The sequence below is a fragment of the Haliotis cracherodii genome, unplaced genomic scaffold (genome assembly GCF_022045235.1).
Source record: "Haliotis cracherodii isolate W230 unplaced genomic scaffold, xgHalCrac1.p SCAF_2, whole genome shotgun sequence".
Classification (NCBI taxonomy): domain Eukaryota; kingdom Metazoa; phylum Mollusca; class Gastropoda; order Lepetellida; family Haliotidae; genus Haliotis; species Haliotis cracherodii.
In genome coordinates, this window is record NW_027266275.1 from 57,661,510 (window position 1) to 57,680,454 (window position 18,945).

The following is an 18,945-nucleotide window of genomic DNA, read 5'->3' on the forward strand; positions in this document are numbered from 1 at the left end:
CTGGTACCGAAATAATATTTTTTTTTAAATTCTGAAGAAAAACAATTTCTACATATATGCTATAATTATATCTGACTAACGATGAAAACAGAAAATAGTAGTGAGAGACATTTAGCACTTCACATGACTTGATGCATTTTGTTATCGCACACGCTATCATGTTACTCCGCATGTTACATATATTTTATGTATATGTATATATATAAAGATGTTTTTAAAAAGTAGGTTCATTGACCCTATGTTGAGAGAGAACCGGGTGGCTGTTGCGCTGAGTCATACCCAGCATGTTGCCTATATATTACTGCTGTGGTATTGAGAAGGATGTGTACTTCAACACTATACAATTACCCTTACGCCATACTCATTAATTTCTGACAGGTCGGTGTCAATAAGCTGTCAATATACAGCCTCCTGGTAAGTCACTGTCAGGCAATCATCACCCGATGTAATGCTATAATTGGGGTCACACCCACCATATACCATATACATGTTTAGTAAGATCACAACTACATTGCCATATTGTAATCTTTATTGAGATCAAAACTACATTGTTTGTCTTGTTTAATGAGATCACCACTACCAGTATTTTATATCGAAATATTGATTGAGATCACACCAATTTTAAATTGTAATGATTATTGAGATCACACCTACCTTATATTGTAATGTTTGAGATAACATCTATCTCATATTGTAATGTTTATTGAGTTCCAAATGTGATAAATGGCTGTAATATTTAATGAGATCACACACAGTTAGTTTACAGGCAGAGTCTAGTTAGTCATTTGGGAAGTAATTTATCACTAACAAATAATCCTAAAAAATAAGTATATGAACAATTTTATCCCCAATATTGCGTGTATAAATACTTTTCCTATTTCATTCAGAAATAGATCTAAAACACTATAAATAGTCCCATTTCGCTTTATCGACTATCAGATTGTGGAAATATTTGTCATCGAGCGTGCTTGCGGGAAGTGTAAATCGCATCTTATGTGTCAGTTGAAATGTTATGAACGCGATCTAACCATCCAGCTTGTGTGTGCCTTTCTAATGTACACTACTCTTGAAAAGTATCGCGTGGCTTCAAGAAAAAACGCTTGGATTTATAGTAGACGAAAACCAGTGTTCTTTGCGTTTGGGGATAGCACATATCATATCTTATTTCAGAACATAAACAGACGTGACATGATCTAAAATCTTCCCATTTCATTATCGGTGGGCGTTTTCCTTAAGGCGATGCTCTAACTCAAAGCCATTGTCGGTCAAAAACGATTCGGAAAGTGTACATAAAGTGGGCGTGGCAAGTTTTCACACAAGTACGGCTCCATCTGCTGTTATCAAATGAATGATGCCATATTGTGTGACCTCTGACCATGTAGACGAAGTGAGATAAAGTTACTGTGAGTTATGAAATGGAATCAGTCAATTAACTAAGCGCAGCGCGACGGTCGTGTTCTGGCTAAATAGAGACAGTTGACTGATCCCGTCTGTGTTTTCTTATGAACACGTGATCCTGAGGCGGGCGCGTGCTCCAGGTAACTGAATGTAACGGAAACGCTGATTGGTCCCTTTGCTACGCTTGCGCACAAGTACCCTTGGGAATATACAAGGGACACATTCGTACAGGTGCGAAGTGTGAAATAGGTAAACTTAATTTCTTTTCACAAATGAGTGAAAATGAAAACTTTTTATTGTGATTCTGACTGGATTATGTGAAGTCGATCTGTGGATTTTGTTTTACAAGTTATTGTGATATTTCTGGAGGTTTTTACCCGAGTTGGCGGCGGTCCGACGACCGACATGTCATGCATGATCACTGTTGAAGCGACGAGACTCCCTCCGATAATCTGAATGAAAAAATAAAATCAACAAGCTGGAAATGGGGAAGGACCTAGATATAATACAAGCTGTTAAAGAGCAGGATATAAGCTCTCTACAGAAACTGCTCCAGAAGGCCGGGAAACTCGCTCATAAAAACAGTAAGTCACTTTACTATCAGCTCAACATGTGTTGATCTATTTATAGTTTTGCTCGTCTATACTATTTTGCTGTTCAGGGTTTTGACTACCAGCTTGTCAAAGCTGGCCAGTTGTCATCGCAAGGGTTGTCACAACTTAGATATATTTTGATGTACCCTCTGTAACCACCCTGTCGAACTTTTACACTCTGTGTGAACTTTGTAATTCTCATCAGCTGTCAACACCAATCAAATTTTCTAGTCATGATGCAATTGACACAGATAGCAACACCTCTGCACTAGGCCTATTAATCATCTCAGACGAGTGTTTTTACACGTCGCATATTGATTAGGCTATTTGTTTAATCAGTTCAGTGATTCACGTCACCTATGAGATAAATAGTTAGAAATATTTGCAACATGCAAAGTGAGTTTCAAGTCCTTTTGAGATGTTTGACAAAACATGCCATTTGAATGTTTTTGAATTTATTAGTGCATATCAAGCAGGTGTGAAAAGAAAACATGACTTTGTATTATTCCTGTTGTGATATTAATACCTGTAACATCGCAAAGGGACCGATGCTCTTGACACATTATTTCTAAGATAGAGAGATATTTTAGTACAAAATAAACAGAACTGGCCAACCCTCCATCTTTGATTCCTGTATTCCCCGGATATTATCATCAGCTCTTAAGCTTGAAGCCTTGTCACTGTTAAAATCTGTTAGTCAAGGCTCATTTATCAAATAGATTTATGATGTATTGTTTTATTGTTTTATTGTTGATAGTGTTAGTGGGATTATTTGTTGGTTTGCTTTGACCTGAGTCCATTCGACCCATTTTAATTACACTGCATACTAGTACTGTACAGTGTTCATAACACAAACTCTAGAGAATAGATATGTATTTGGAAATATATTTCATTATAGATCTATTGAAGTTGTACTTTATGTACTAAAATGAAGTAATAGAAACCATCTGTATCACAGTTGCTGCAATCATATAAATACACATTGTGTAAATTATTTTTACTTATGGTGGCATATAATTATTTTACTCTATTATATAAGAAGTTCATTGTATGTAGAGTTAAGTGCAGAACTATGGAATGGATATTTGTTTCAGGGCTTTTTTAACTGATCATGCTTGCAATGTTTCAATATGTGTAGAACATTTCTGCACTGTCCTCAGCTTTTCTTGCTCAGATAATCTAAGCCACACATCTGCAATGACAGAAAACATTACAGACTGTCTAGGTATGTCTGGTGATGATAAATACTGATGTATTTATCTGCTACAACTGATTTACTCCACAATGATTAGCTAGTGCATCTAGGGGACAACAAGTACATATCACATGGAAAATCTCGCCCTGTGTTACTTTATGACAAATCTATGACTATGATGATATGTATTGTAATCATAGTGATCAAACAATTTCTTCTCGCTTCTTAATATATTGTGAAGACATAAGGAAGGTTTGTTATCTCATGAAAAAACAGATGTTTGTGATTTGCCTCATATTATGCCAGCTGTTTTTGAATACCTTGTATAGATTATACATGGTAGGAAAGGTATCATGTTCGTTTTTTCTCACAGGGAATGTGGACTTCTTATGCTGACTAACATGATACTGAGTGTATGTTTGTTTGCTTTGTGAAGTTGTGATTATGTATGGGCGGACAATTCTCTTGAGTGAAGCAAGTGTAAATAAAAAAAGATAATTACAATTAATTGCAGATGTAAAGCAGAATGCAGTTAATTATAGGTGAATCATTTATCTCCTTGTGGCACGATTACTTAGTCAAACAGAGAATTCCTTCAGACAATATTTCTTTGCAGACTTATAGTGCAATATATAATATGAATTCATTGATATGTCAGGCTCGCTGACTTGGTTGATGCATGTCATCGATCCCAATTGCGTGGATAGATGCTCATTATATTAATCACTGGATTGTCTGGTACAGACTCGATTATTTACAGACCGCCGTCATACAGCTGGAATATTGCTGAGTGCGGTGTTAAACAACAAACCAACCAACCAAATCATTGATATGCTTGAGAACGTTCATGGGAATAAAAATATATGTTCTTTAACACACTAACAAGTGACTTATCAGGAATGGAACAACTAGGCATTTTTTAATAATTCCATTGGTCCTTCGGGGCTTTATGTTGTTTGAATATATGATTTATATTTCTTGTAATCGTTTGAAAGGTTAACAGCTGATTAGATTGACATATCTGATAATTGAATTCAGGCATAGATTAGCTATTTTCCTCGTTCCCAGTTGTCAATGCACAAAACGCTATAGTGTTGGCTATGCACAAATTCATAAAGTGTCCAAGATTAGTGAAAATATTCTGGGACTAGTCGATTTCTTCTAAAATCTATCTATTTTACACGAAATACTAGTCCGAAATGAGCTACAGACCGGTTGAATTTGTCTGATAGTGTCTACCCCTGAACTACATTCAGATATCATGATGTCAGGTGGTATAGCTTGTAACTGGCAAGTGTCCGGATATAAGTCAGTAAGTTAACAAATGTGTGGGGTAGTTACCTGCAGAGAGGCGGTTTGGTATTCTTGTGGTTAAAGCATTTGTTCGTCATGCCCAAGACCTGGGTTTGATTCCCCACATTGGTAAAATGTGTGAAGCCCATATCTGGTGTCCCCCATCATGATATTGCTCTTCAGTCATTCACTCACTCTTTGCTTAGATATTCCCTGTACAAATAGAGTTGTGCTGGCATGGTGGGGTAGCCTAGTCGTTAAAGTGTTAATAAAGGCCTGGGTTTGATTTTCCAACATGGGTACATTATGTGGTGTCCCCCACTATGATGTTGCTGGAATAAGAAAGCAGTATACAAAATCACTCTCACTCACTCACTCACTCACTCAGCAGCTGATGGGTAAAGCGTCAGTTTTGGACATTGTATTATCTTTATCCAATATTTGTATAAAGTATTAAATCTGCTCCCTTGTTAGCGTATACACCAACTCTTTATGATTTTGTGCATAAGCAACACTAACATTTTGTGCCTTGACAACTGGGAAGAAGGAAAATGGTTAATTTATGCCTGAATTCAGTATCAGATATGTCAATCTAATCAGCTGTTACGCGTTTCAGGAAGATTACCAGAAAAATAAATCATATATTTAAACAAGATAAAGCCCCCAAGGATTTGTGGACTTATTTAAAAAATTTATAGTGTTCATTCTGACCCAAGGGTAAACCTTGAAACAAATCACGACAAATGATTTTTGAAGATTTTTGAAATATGGATGCATCTGAATACGAAGATGGATGATGGAGAGGGCTGGTGTCATGACAAAGATGGTTAGGGGCTTGATAGATGTGAGAATTGAATACATAGCATATATATATGTGCATGTTTAGCATACAAGGGACTGTTTTACAGCTGTTTTACATGTACTATAGCTTTAAGCCAGTAATACATACTGTGTGGCGGCTTGATCTTTTAGGCAGGGGAATACCCTTTGGCATTTTGTAATCATTTGTGAGTAACATTCCCTCTTTGTAGTGTTTATCATGTGACGGGTTACATTTGACTGGAGATTGATCACGCTGCCTATTGTATCTGCTAGTGTAATGTATGTTTAATGTATATGGCCTGTTATGTATGTGTCGTGTAATGAACATGCAATTATCATCATCGGAGGTCAGGATGTTGATGATGGTGTACATGGCCAATTTAAGGAATGGATGCTGCAATTATGTGTGTCGTGAGGCAGTGTTGAGGAAACGGGACATCAAAGAGAATCTGCAATGACATGAACCCAGTTTAACAAACGTGTTGTGCAGTAATCAGATTTGCATTTACAACCATAGCATTAGGTATGTCTGGATCAGATTTCAGTGTTGGAGTTCTGGAGAATGTCATCATGTATTTTTGATAAGTTTTCCTTTTCTCTGATGTTTCATCCAAGCTAAATAAGTAGGCTCCTCACTGGCATTGATGTAACTTGGAATGCCGGCTTGTGTATTATAAGCCAAATATGTAGTTTATCATCTATATATACCCAGTGTTCCTGTTTACCGGTAATTACCATTTTTTCCCCTGGTAAAATTAGCCTTGGACCGGTAATTCATGTGACTGCCAGTCCCGGTGGAACGCAAATAAAGTACCTCATAAATCTGTGATATTCATATAAATATATTTTTCAAACAAAGTCAGCTTGTCTGTTACCATCAGGGTTTCCCCTTGTCGATTTTTAGTGCAAGAAAGTAACATTTCGCTTTGCTTCAAGGTTAAACATATATTTGTTGTGACTTTGTCTTGAAGTATTTAAAAAAAGAAGAGAAAATTTTGAACATGAAGTTGAAAGAATGATAACCAGGTAATTTTTTAATGTTTTTTTATTCGTTGAAAGTTGGGACCGAAAAAAATTAGGGGGACTGGTAATTTTTAGAGTTACCAGTCCACCAGGACTGGCAGTTTCAAGAGCCAGCAGGAACACTGATACCTCTTATCACTTGGTTGTACTCATTCCAGCATGGGAATAGTGTAAGAAACTACATCGAAACTTTGCTAATGCAATAAACCAGAAGTTGTCATTCTTAACATTCTACATTTTCGTGTATGTAGGTTATGTTAATAATAAAAATGTGTAGCTTGTGAATGTTAACAGTTATTTTAGTTGTTTTGACCCAGATGCCCCATCAAAGGAAATCATCATTCAAATTTCTATCTTTCAAAAAATAATTATATTCCATCATTGTTGCTATGACAACTAACTGCTTCATGGCACTCTTACTGTTTTATGGCCTATATATAATAATACATCTTTCTTCCATGACTTTGAAAGAACATTATGTCTGTTGAGAAAGTGTTGGTAATCCTAACTGCCTGACCAGGGAGTGAGGTCTTTTTTTACCAGAGAAATGATGAGATTCAGACAGCTGGAATATTTCAGGTGTTCAGGAGTAGGTGATACACTGCTATGATAGCATGGCTTTGATACCAGTTAATTTGGTGCAGGGAGAAATAGGCAGTTGTAAGAAGATTCTGATATGGGCAATCTTCTCTTTCTTTAACATTTAACCTTTTTTTTCCATAGCTTTTTTTATTTGGTAACAAAATCATATAGGAACAGTGTTTATATGTTGACATTATTTGTTGATTTTTATTTTTTCAACCTCAATAGAATTTTATTATGATCTGTTAATTGTATGAAAAGAAAATAGCTGTCGAAGGTCTTGGTTATCTTTGGTCAAATTGTCAAATGTATTAATGTGGTGTGTGTTAACACGATAATAGGTGTTTGGTTTACTGCTTGTTTTAACAGAAAATGTCCATGCCTGCTTTTTGTCTTACATCTTTTTTGGGGCCACCAGTCCAGAAATAGTGTTAATTAGATGTCTGCACTGCATTGCTGACACCTTTTATTGAGCACTAAGGCAGTGGAGTGCATGTTGCACATACCAGCCAGGAAACAACCATTGATGAAAACAAATATGTTTCTTCAACTCAGCATGCCAGTTATTAGAAATGGCACTGTAGGTTCCCAGCAAGTCATTACCAGATTTGTGGCCAATTACTGATGGCAGGTAGATGACCATATGTTACCATTCCATCATAATTTGTTGCAAGGAAAACATTATCGGAACAGTTCGGTCTCTCAATCATAATTTGTTGTGAGGCAAACAGTACCAGAAGAGTTTATCATCTGACTTGAGTCTCTCTTTAGCGATCAGGGTTGCGTTTGATGAGGGAAAGGTTAGTCTGCAGTTAGACAGAAGGGAGTATAAATAATTGACATGTTTTTTGAAAGAGAAGATTGATATTATACCCCTGTCCTAGAGTCCTTTGTATTTAACCTGTTTCTGCAAAAGTTATGATGCTTGGAAGGATGATGTTGAACTTGATTTGTGTACAACAATTTTTGGGAAAATGCATATTGGACTTTAGGTTAGACAGGAGAAGGGAAAGAAATTATCCAAAGTCTACTTGCCTGAAAAAGGATAACATATAGAGATACCCCCAAAAGTGTTTGAAATTCTACAAGCCCTTAGGATACCTTTAACATTAACAAAACTGGTTCTTTAACATTAACAAAACTGGCTGGACTAGTGGGCTGGTGCTAATTTTTATCCCTGAGAAGAAAGCATGGCGTGAACTGATGAAAAATGCATCTATCACCCTGATGAGTCACTTTCATCTAAGTTTCAAATAGTGGTTGTGAAAGTGTTACGTTTTAGATCTCATTGGCCCTGAGTATTACAAATTGTATTCATTTCAACATACTGTGAAAACGATTCACTCTAAATCTTGTATTTAATGTTCTCCCCACCATGATAACCTTTATTATGATCTGCACCCAGTCACGTCTCAGCTAATGCATTATCCATGTTCTAATGAATCAGTTTGTGTTCTCACCCCGGACTTGAAATGTCAGGACTGGGACATCAACAGAACAAGGATAGGACAGTACTCAGTATGTTAATTTGTTTATTTAGAGTTAATCATGGCAGTAACACACTAAGTAAATATGCCTGTCCTCAGACAGAGATACAATTTGGCAGCTGAAACACTTCCTTTAAAGGAGCCCTCCATGTTGATTGGTTAGTTGCTTAACACGGCACTCAGAAATATTTCAGCCATATGACGGCAGCAATACGTAAAAAAATCAAGTCTGGACCAGACAATCCAGTGATTGATATCATGAGCATCGATCCATGCAATTGGCAAGTCAGCAAGTCTGACCTCCTGATCCTGATAGTCGCCTCTTACGACAAGCATAGTCGCCTCTTACGACAAGCATAGTCGCCTTTTATGGCAAGCATGGGTTACTGAAGACCTATTCTACCTCAGATCTTCACGGGTCCCTCCATGTTAGTAGAATATGGAGTCTGTTTCAAATACCTTTAGATTTATAGTCACCGATTATGTCTTTTTACGAATTTCTTAATAGCTTTTGGTGTTAAGTTGTTGTCTATTATGAGCTGAGCTTACAAGACAAGACAAGCTTGCACACACATTCATATTTGTAGCTGCTTTTGATGTTAATTTATAAGCTATTATGAGTTGAGGTTATTTGACAAAAGGAAGTATTGCACAACTCAAGCTTTGGACTAGATAATATAGTCATGATAGTGGCTAAAGCCACAGCCTGAAGATGTGTTGTGCATTGGGTTATCATGTATGAAGGCAGTTGGTCCCTAGACATGGCTTCAGCAGCCTGGTGCCATGCTGTGTATTTCAAAAACAGGTTCATAACTGCTGTCTAACCTCTGGCTGTTGCAAGCCTCTCCACCTGTCTCTCTTCACTCTGCCTATCTCCACTGAGAGGAGGACACAAGCAGGAGTGCCAGTGGTATAAATATTCCTTAATGCAGATTATATCAGGGTTTGCAGGAAAGGTGAACATGATGAACATTCATACCTGCTTGATAAGCGGTGGTGTTGGGTTTCAAAAACTAGTCGTTGGTTTGAAAAAGTGTGTCATGCTTGACTCTACTTGTGTTACTACACTCAGCAACATTCCTGTTATTTCAAGGCAGTCTAGAAGTCACAGAGTCTGGAACAAGTGCAGAAAGCATGAGCAACGATCCAAGCCATCAGGGCATGATGACATGCATTCAGCAATGTCAGAGGGCCTGCATGAACACCTGGTGCCATTTTAGTCAGCTCTTTCAACAGGCAATCAAATATTGAAAAAAACTGTTGATAATAACAAAATTAGAGCATTCTTTCTGGTTATCATTCATGGAAATTGTTTTTAAAATGAAGTAGTGAATCTCTTCATTAATGTTTTACAGTACTCTGCATCACTACAAGCTACCATGGAAGGCTGCAATATTCAACGGCCTTGAAATCTTGTCCGATATCTGACTAAGTCACTTGTGATTCTTTATACTCAAGGCCAAGAAATTCCTTAAGTTAACTGGTATAAATTGAAAATAATTGATGAATCATTTCAGGATTGGTCCCTTGTTTCAAAACAGTAACCAAACAGTCATAGATGAAATTAGAACAGCAGTTACAGCATCATAGGAATTACATTGTTTTTGGTGCAAATGATTGTTTTTAATAACTATAGTAAAACATGGTAAATGAGTACTGTATCTATGTGCATTTCCAGACCATGCAGATACAAAATGTTCTTTTCCTACATATTCATGATGAAGTTGTTTTGGTTATTACATAAATGAATACAAGTATAAAGTTGTTAGAGGGACTAGAATTGATTGTTTCATAGTGTAGGGCTTCCACTTTGTTGCTGTTAGCTAAGTACAGTTATTCTAATCAAGAATGGAAATATACAAACTGCGACTTTATCCAATAGTCCAAACCCCTGTCTAGTAACATTTCTTGTGGTCGAGTAGATAACTAGTCCAAAGAATAATATCAGCTAAAAATAATGTCAAAACACAAGTTATGGCACAAACTGAATGTATTATATCATAAGCAATTCTTTTTATCCAGTCTGTGACCTTGGCCACTAGTCCGAAGCCCAAGTCTAGTAAAATACCTTTCTGTCCAGTAAGCTGAACGACCTGCTAAGATCCGGGGTAGAATAGGTCTTCAGCAACCCATGTTTGTCGTAAAAGGTTACTATGTTTGTCGTAAAAGGCAACTAATTGGATCGGGTGGTCAGGCTCGTGGACTTGGTTGATGCATGTCATCGTATCCCAATTGCAAGGAAAACATTATTGGAACAGTTCAATCTCTCAATCAATGCTCATGATGTCAATCACTGGATTGTCTGCTCCAGAACTTGATTATTTACAGACCACCGTCATATAGCTGGAATATTGCTGAGTGCAGCGTTAAACAACAAACAAACAAAGTAAGCTGAACCCACAATAGCCCATATATCAGAGTTCTGATTGGTTCATTTTCAAGGAGATTGTCCTGTTCTCAAGATATCCCAAACAGTTTGATCTTACTAAACGAGTTCAGGCCAGTAGACTCGATGTCACAGACTCATTTTGTGTATTGAAGAGGGTTCCACATGGCTGGTAAAAAGGTGTAAGGATTGGTAGTTTTACCAAATGTTGAGCTTTATGACACAGAAAAAGAAATAGACTTAAATGAATTGTGGACTTGTTGGATTAAGTTCATGGTGTGTACACCTGCTGATATTAGCTGAGGCTATAAATGTCCAATATCGGTCAGTAATGGCAATATTGTGTTTCAAAATGTTATGAGTTTTGTGCGAGTTGTGCCCATTATGAAAATGAATGATATGGCCAGTATTGAATGTCTTTCAGACCATGTGTTGGCTGATGAATGGTCTTGATATAAGAGGAATTTACTAACAATCATTACTTGCCTGACTAGAAGGAATTATCTACTGCATGATCTGGAGAAGGGTTAAGCCTTACTATTGCCGCCATAGCCCCAGCTGTAGACTGCCCTTTATTAGCCATAAGGTGTGCTTATCATAATGGCTTTAATTAATTGCTCCTTAACTATTTGCTTCGTACATATGCTGGATATTGTGACAGGGTTTTGATATATTTTGTGAGTGTCTGTATTTTTTTATATAAATGTGACTGTTTATACACCCTGATATATTCATCATCTGACACAATGTTATGTCTCCCAGCAATAACAACTACCGTATATAATACCATAGTACACGGCCGTCTATATTGCTAATTAATATACCCTGTCTACAAAGCGATCTGGAATGAAGCACATCACCAGCGCATACACATTCCCTACATTTAGAAATAAAAACATGTTTGTCTTCCGCAGAAAAAAATTACATCGTATCCCTTCAGCAAATTCAGGTAAATGAACAGGTGATAACAATTAAACTTGGCCAATACAAATTTGAAATTTGAGGTAAAACATCACTAGACATGATGATTTACTGCTTAAATTGTATTTCCTGTTTTGCGAGGCATGTTTGGCCTAAATATTATTATTATTAGCGTTATGACTTATCATGGTTTGTACAATGTAAAACAAATCAGTGGCATCAGTGTAAAAAAGTGAATAAAGTTTTCGTACAATGTCAATGAAAGAATGTTTGTAAATTGTTTAACGCCACATTCCGCAATATTCCAGGTAATTGATGGCAGTCAATCAAGTCTCAACTATCCAAGGATCCACAGTAGGCATCAATTCACACAATTAGGATACAATAAGATGCAATTAATCAAGTCAACGAGCCCTACCACCTGATCCATTTAGTCACAGGTTGTAAAGCACAGGTTGCTTATGAATTATTAGTACAATGTAACATAGGTACCTAAAACTAGGGGAAGTAGAGTATTAAAGTGTCAGCATGATGCTTTGTGTCACGATACCATGAGACTATGTATCGATACACAGGATACATGTTTGTTTGTGACTTAGCTCTGCTCTCCGCAGTATTCCAGCTAAATAACGGCGGTCTGTAAATATTCGAACCTGGACCAGACATTCCAGTGATTAATATCATGAGCATCGACCTACACAATTTGGATATCTTGTCATGCTTCAACGAAGTTAATGAGTCTGACCACCCGAAACTGTTAATCGCCTCTTATGATAAGCATAATAGCCTCTTATAACAAGCATGGATTGCTGAAGACCTATTCTTACCTGGATCTTCACGGGTCACATGATACATGTAAAAGGAGGATATGTTATATGGTCTGAGAACAAATCTGTGAATTTTAATATTTGTTTTTATGGTATGTACATTGGTAGAACAGACAGACATTGGTAAAAATTAAGCCATTGGTAAAAATTAAGCCATTGTTTAGTGTAATAGACACAATTTTTTCTTTTCATATATTATAATGCACAACTTTGATCTTGAAATATGTATTCTATCGTGACAAAATCATTACAGCCCTTATGTTTGCAAAGCACACATCTTTCCTTAGTCCTGCAGTTTGTTTTTGTTATTTTTTTTTATTAGTTGAATTGAAAATCAGTAGGCTGGAGAACCAGATGTTTTTACATGATGTGAAATATTAAGTCCTCAAAAAAGAAAAAAAAAACCACCAAGCCACAAATACAGTAAGATATGACCTGTGAAGTGGCAGTTTTTCTTAGGTCAGGTTGTAAATTCATGTAGTTGCCTGCAGCAGGGTTGAATGAATTCCTGTAATATTTGATGTAATAAAATCTGTCTGGCAACAGCAGCCTCGTCAATGTCAGATCACATTTCAATTTGTGGTTGTCACTCATCAGCATCGCCTAGATCAGTGTGCATGTTGTCTCTGCAAGGATAAGCATGCCACACGCATTCAACAGAACGTCTATATCATGGAGGAAATGTACATGCATGAAGCTAGAACGGATCAGTTACTCCTGTTTCTGTACACATGCACCCAGCATTGCAAGATACGAGATATTTCAAAGCTTAACCTGTATCTTCTGAACCAATAAAAACTAGCTGGGGGCACTTTGGTCAAAATGTATCAAAAATCTGTGAGTCATATCGACATTAAACACCTTTAAGATAAGATGTATACTTAGCTCTGGGAAGGGCTTAACTTGTCTTATCAACAGATGATACCCATAAAAAGTGAAAAGAATATTTGAAAGTTGATGTACTTTTTATGTCAAACTCAATGTCAATGTCAGTTTCATGTTTGTTGAATGCAGTTATCAAATGATGTGTTAAGTTATTGATATCCCAAGTCAGTTTTGATTGTGCTGAACCTTGCGGTGCTTTCAAAAGGGACACTAGATGTTTATTTAGGCTTTCAAAGACACCTGTTTTGAAATCCGGAGTCTGCCTAATGTGTGGGCTTCGTATACGCTTTCCCACACATGTTTTATGAAAGCTAAAACTATGATGGGTGTATTTAAAACACAAATGGACAACTTTTCAACAAGGATCAGGTGAAAAACAATAACACTGACTCAGGACATGCACTTAGAGCAGACTGAGTCATTCCACCACACCTTTCATGTTGTTATCAGATAACTGAGAACTTGTCCTATTAACTGAAGTATCGCAAGCTTTCATAAATAAGTCTATTGGTGAAATTCTGATTTCTTGATGCTCTGGGATTTGTGTATTGTTTATGAACGGGAAATACTTCAAGCAAGTTAAAGGAAGCTCATTACTTTATCACCTGTGCCTTGTATGTTATGAATTGTCATAATTGTGCATAAGGAAATGTGTGCCATTTTATCATGTTAAGTTGGAATATTAATTTCTTTTAATTTTATTTGTTTGTTTTGAATTAACAATAATATTTTTAAGATTGATTATTGGATTGGAAAAAGCAATTAATGACTGATAATGAACCATAAATTTGAAAAATAATATTCTTCGAGCATTCCTTGTATCTTTATTTTCATAACAATAAATAGTGAGTGAGTGAGTGAGTTTGGTTTTACGCCGCTTTAGCAATATTCCAGCAATATCACGGCAGGGGACACCAGAAATGGGCTTCACACATTGTACCCATGTCGGGATTCGAACCTGGGTCTTCGGCGCGACGAGCGAACACTTTAACAACTACCGCGCCTACCAATAAATAAAACAGTACACTTTGGTGTGTTTATTTCTTATTCTTCAAAACCGACATCTGGGAGAAAAATTGCAACAGGAACAATATCGTAGCAGTTAGCAGTCATGTTTTACTCAATTTGATCAGTTTATTAATATGGGCTAATATGCCTATTGCCATTGGAAAATATTAAATGCTACATTGTCTTGATGGATTCCTTGGTTGGAAAGTGAAATCGATCATAATTGGAATGGCAACACTACATAAGGTACATGTCTGAGAAATTCTGTTTGGACAAACTCTGCTGATACAGCTTTTGTTTGTTCAATTTTGCTGCAGTAAGCAATATTCCAGCTATGCCACAGTGATGTCTAAATAATGAAAGCTGATCCAGGCAACTAATGGTTGATATTATGAGCAACAAAGCACATTGTCGGGTATGATGATACTCAACCAATCACATTCCCTAACCATGTGATCGAAGTGCTGGGAACCTTTTCTTCCCCGTGTCTGTAGGGAGGACCCTGTAGGCAGCGAGATCAGCGAGATCAACGTGACAGTCATATCATAGACACCAACAAAGGGTAAAGATGATAAGGTACTTTTTGCACAAAAAGGTTTTGTAGTTAAATGTATTGGGGTAATATTTTCAAAGATACTTAACCTGCGACAAAAATATATCAGATTTATTATGCTTAGGCAGCATCCGTTCATGACACATATGATTGTATACCTGGCCATAGATCATAGCTGCCATCACAATGGCTAGGAACTTGGCATTAGGGGATACACAAAGTGCTTTACAATTACATGCATGGCTGCACTGGCTAACACTATACCTACGTCTATTTCATTGCAGTATGTCCAGTACATTGTCATAGTTCCTAATAGTATAGTTATCATTAATAATGGCAGAGTTTAATATCCTGCCACTTGCACAGAAGAGAGAGAATGTCCATACAAAGCACTCCCATTAGCAGGCAGTCAACCCCGAGTCAGGCGCTATGTCCAAGAGCTAGTCAACTGGCCGACTCTATCGATCTATAAAAGCGGCTGTTTTGAGTTGGTGAAGGCCCACAATATTGACATACATGCTGTGCGCTGCTTTGACGTTACGGCTGTGCAGCTTTTGACTTGTACGCTTCTGTGAGTGGGCCAGTGAAAAAAGGTTCTGTGTTTCCCATTACCAACTAACCTTAAAATCAGCCCAACTGTTAGTTTCTTTTACGTTTTTGCATGCTAAAGTTGGTCCAGGTTCCACGTGTTTAGAGTTTTTCTCCATGCCAAAGTCCACTTATTGATACAACCTGTCATGATGACCAATAATGTTTGTTTGTTTGTTTGTTTGTTGCCAGCTATATGATGGCGGTCTGTAAATATCCGAGTCTGGACCAGACATTCCAGTGATTGACATCATGAGCATCGGTCCACGCTATTGGGATGTGATGACATGCATGGCGTTCATGATTTATTTTCTGGTTAAGGTCAAATGAACATACTCTTTACCTCTTTATTCTATTTTTATTTACGAGATTTGTGAATTAGTTTGGAGTGGTTGAAAAAGCGAATTAAGAATTAAAATTAAAATTCAATGAGAAAGGAAATTTGGGGGGGCTGCTCTAAGAAACATTTGTTCACTTGTCCTGCTGAATTTGGCTCCATGGTTGGGATAACTTGACCTCTCAAGCACACTGTCCTGTTTGATCAGAGGGGTTTAATTTACCTGGAACAAGTGTTAACGAGAAGAGCATGCTGGATGTGTGATAAAGAATTATGCAGGTGGTTTTGATCAGAATTTCCTGTTTATCTGGCATTCCATTTTGGTTTGTATAACTGAAACAAGAGTACATGATTGGATAACTTAGGTTTTGATCTGATTGTAAATATTGATAATTCTTGACATTTGAACACTATTACTTGTTGTACTATTGCTGTTAGTGATTATGAATGACCATATTGCCTTCAGTCTTCATTACCTGTAGTTATTGATTTTGAGGCTAGACAGTTGTATATATATGTACATTCTATTGTACGCTAGTACTTGTCGTGTGCAACAGTATTTATTGAACTTGAGAGTAATGTAGTGAAAATGGTTTAATGTTACAATTGTGCAGTTGTAATGGATAGTTATGAAAATGCAGGGTTTTGAATACATTTGTGCTTACCGGCTGTCTATGTTTGAGATGTGGAGACATTTGCTATTAGGGACCTAAACTAACATATGTATATTGTGATAATACCAGATGTGAAGAAAATCTATGAACATATTTTTGTATATATTTGTCTTCTGGAATAAGAATATTGAATGTAATCAGTTTCACTCATTGTATGCTGGAGTTTGAAAACAACCTGTACATGTTGATGATTTTGAATTTGAACTCACTCACTGTTTACTTCATGAGTAAATGATATGTTGTTTAACACTGCAGTCAGCAATATTCCAGCTCCATGACACAGGCATGTAAATAACTGAGCATGGACCAGTTGAACCAGTGGTTGGTATTACCTACAGTGACCAACACTCTTTGAGTACAGTGACACCTAGCCTGACTACCTCATCTATTTTAGTTGCCTTAGAGCTTATTGGCGACCATTTCTATCACTGTATCCCTGAAACTGCACATACATAACACTCGTTAATGTAGCCCACTGTTTTTTTCAAATACAACCTGCATGTCTTTTTTTGCAAGGATTGGAACTTTTTGTTACATGTTACCCTTTTTCCGTTCTAAATTGAAGTACCAATATCTGATCTGTGGAATTGTTGCACTTTTTGCTGAGAATTGCTGCCACCTTCCCCAATACATCTGCTGATTAGATGATGGCTTTAATCAAATTATAGATCAATTTGCAAACATCCATTAAACGTCTTTTGCCATTGGCCTCAAGTCTTTGTTACGGCTCCTGACGCTAGAGCAGAATAATTCCCAACGACATTAATCTGCTTCAAAACTTCCATAAAACTTTGATGACATGTTGACAACGGCTGACCGGGCACACTGGCCCCATGGAGTGATTGGTGATGTTCCGGGTGAGATGGCCATGGTCAGCATATCACAAACATAGCCTTGAGTCTCTCTACCAGCTACAGGCTTATCCTTATTGTCCCACCTGTCATGATACCTGGTGAAACTTACGTGGGTTGTCAGGAGGCTGTCTGGCTGTGTGATGTGACGAGCAGCTGCCCGACCCCGGCTATGGATTTATCTGAAATCAAGTCTTTGGTCCAGCTTGTTAAAAATTGTTTAAATATTTGTAGAAAGTGAGTTGGGATAGGTGGTGTTGAAAGTGTTACAATGAACATATATAACTGTCTGTGACTAAGATTGATGGAATCTTGAATATTTTACTGTAAATATTAGTGAATAGGGTTCAAATAAGACCTTCCAATTAGATTTTTTTGTTGTGGAATAGACTGTTAGATGTTTAATATTCTGAAGCTTTATCTGCTATGTAAATAGTTTAGCCAAATAAATTCAGATTTGTGTCTTGTATATAACATTTTCTTGTATTACATTTTCGATGAGGTGACATTTAGTCTTGACTGCATAACTTATGTTTGTGATTTTCTTGAGTTTATGATATTATTGACTATTCATTACATACCTAGATTTCAGTTGATTTGTATTATACATTTTGCTTCAAAGGCATGTCCAAGAGTTTTGATAGAAGATGTATAGAGAATAAAAAAATTAATTCACATATTTGTGAGTCATATAATGACGTAGGATAGACTGTGTGCGTGTGGGTTAGTGTGTGTGGGGGTGGGTGGGTGGGTGGGTGGTTGGTTGGTAATGGCATGACACCTGGTTTAATTCCCCATGTTGGTGTAATGATGGACCTGCTGCTGAAACTACAACCTATGTGTAACCGTATTCACTCACTCACTTCCCAAGTCAAGGACTGACTGCTACAAGCAAGAACAGATTAGCTCAGTTACAGTTAACTTCCAGTTACCACCAAATCCTTGATTGTAATTACCATCCCTTTCACAGTACATCAGAGTGATTGACAATACTCGATTGAAATGAATCAGAATCCCCCAGCCTTGTTATCCACACCTCCTAATGGCCATAATTACCCAAGATGCTATCAACAATCTCCCCACTTGACCCTAGCAAGCCCAGACTGGACATCGACCAAGGCTGGAAGTGTTCATGGACAGTCTTCATCCAGCATTGGGCACTTCTTCTCCACTAGACCTTGTTACAAGGCATCTCTGGTTGCAGGATAAGCTTGGCTGATCATCACAAATCTCAAAGGTTTAGAAGGGTAGAAAATTACCCACCTTGTCTGTCCATGAGGGGTCATAAGGTCATGTGTGCAAAAAGGTATTATCCCATTTCATCCCCAGCTCCTTTTGCGAAAGGAGGAGTATTTAATTCAGACATGGCCCCAGAGCATCAGCTTTTCCTGCAGCTATTGTTGCTGGGTGCGACACAATAGACAATCTTATAAAGGGATTCTAAGGTCAGCCGGAGATGTTAGCATGGCCTAGATTAAATTTCTCTAAATACATTGCCTGTGTCAGTGTCCAGTGTAGCATT

General features: G+C 37.2%; 1 protein-coding gene across 1 annotated transcript in view; it reads left to right on the plus strand.

Moving 5' to 3' along the window:
* The first annotated feature begins 1,612 nt into the window (after positions 1-1,612).
* The window catches only part of LOC139468277 (caskin-2-like), a 231,097-nt gene continuing 213,764 nt past the window's right edge, over positions 1,613-18,945 (plus strand). Inside the window, exon 1 of the mRNA XM_071250143.1 lies at positions 1,613-1,982. Within this exon, the coding sequence (XP_071106244.1) occupies positions 1,883-1,982 (100 nt within the window). The 5' untranslated portion in view covers positions 1,613-1,882. The remainder of the gene's footprint in view (positions 1,983-18,945) is intronic.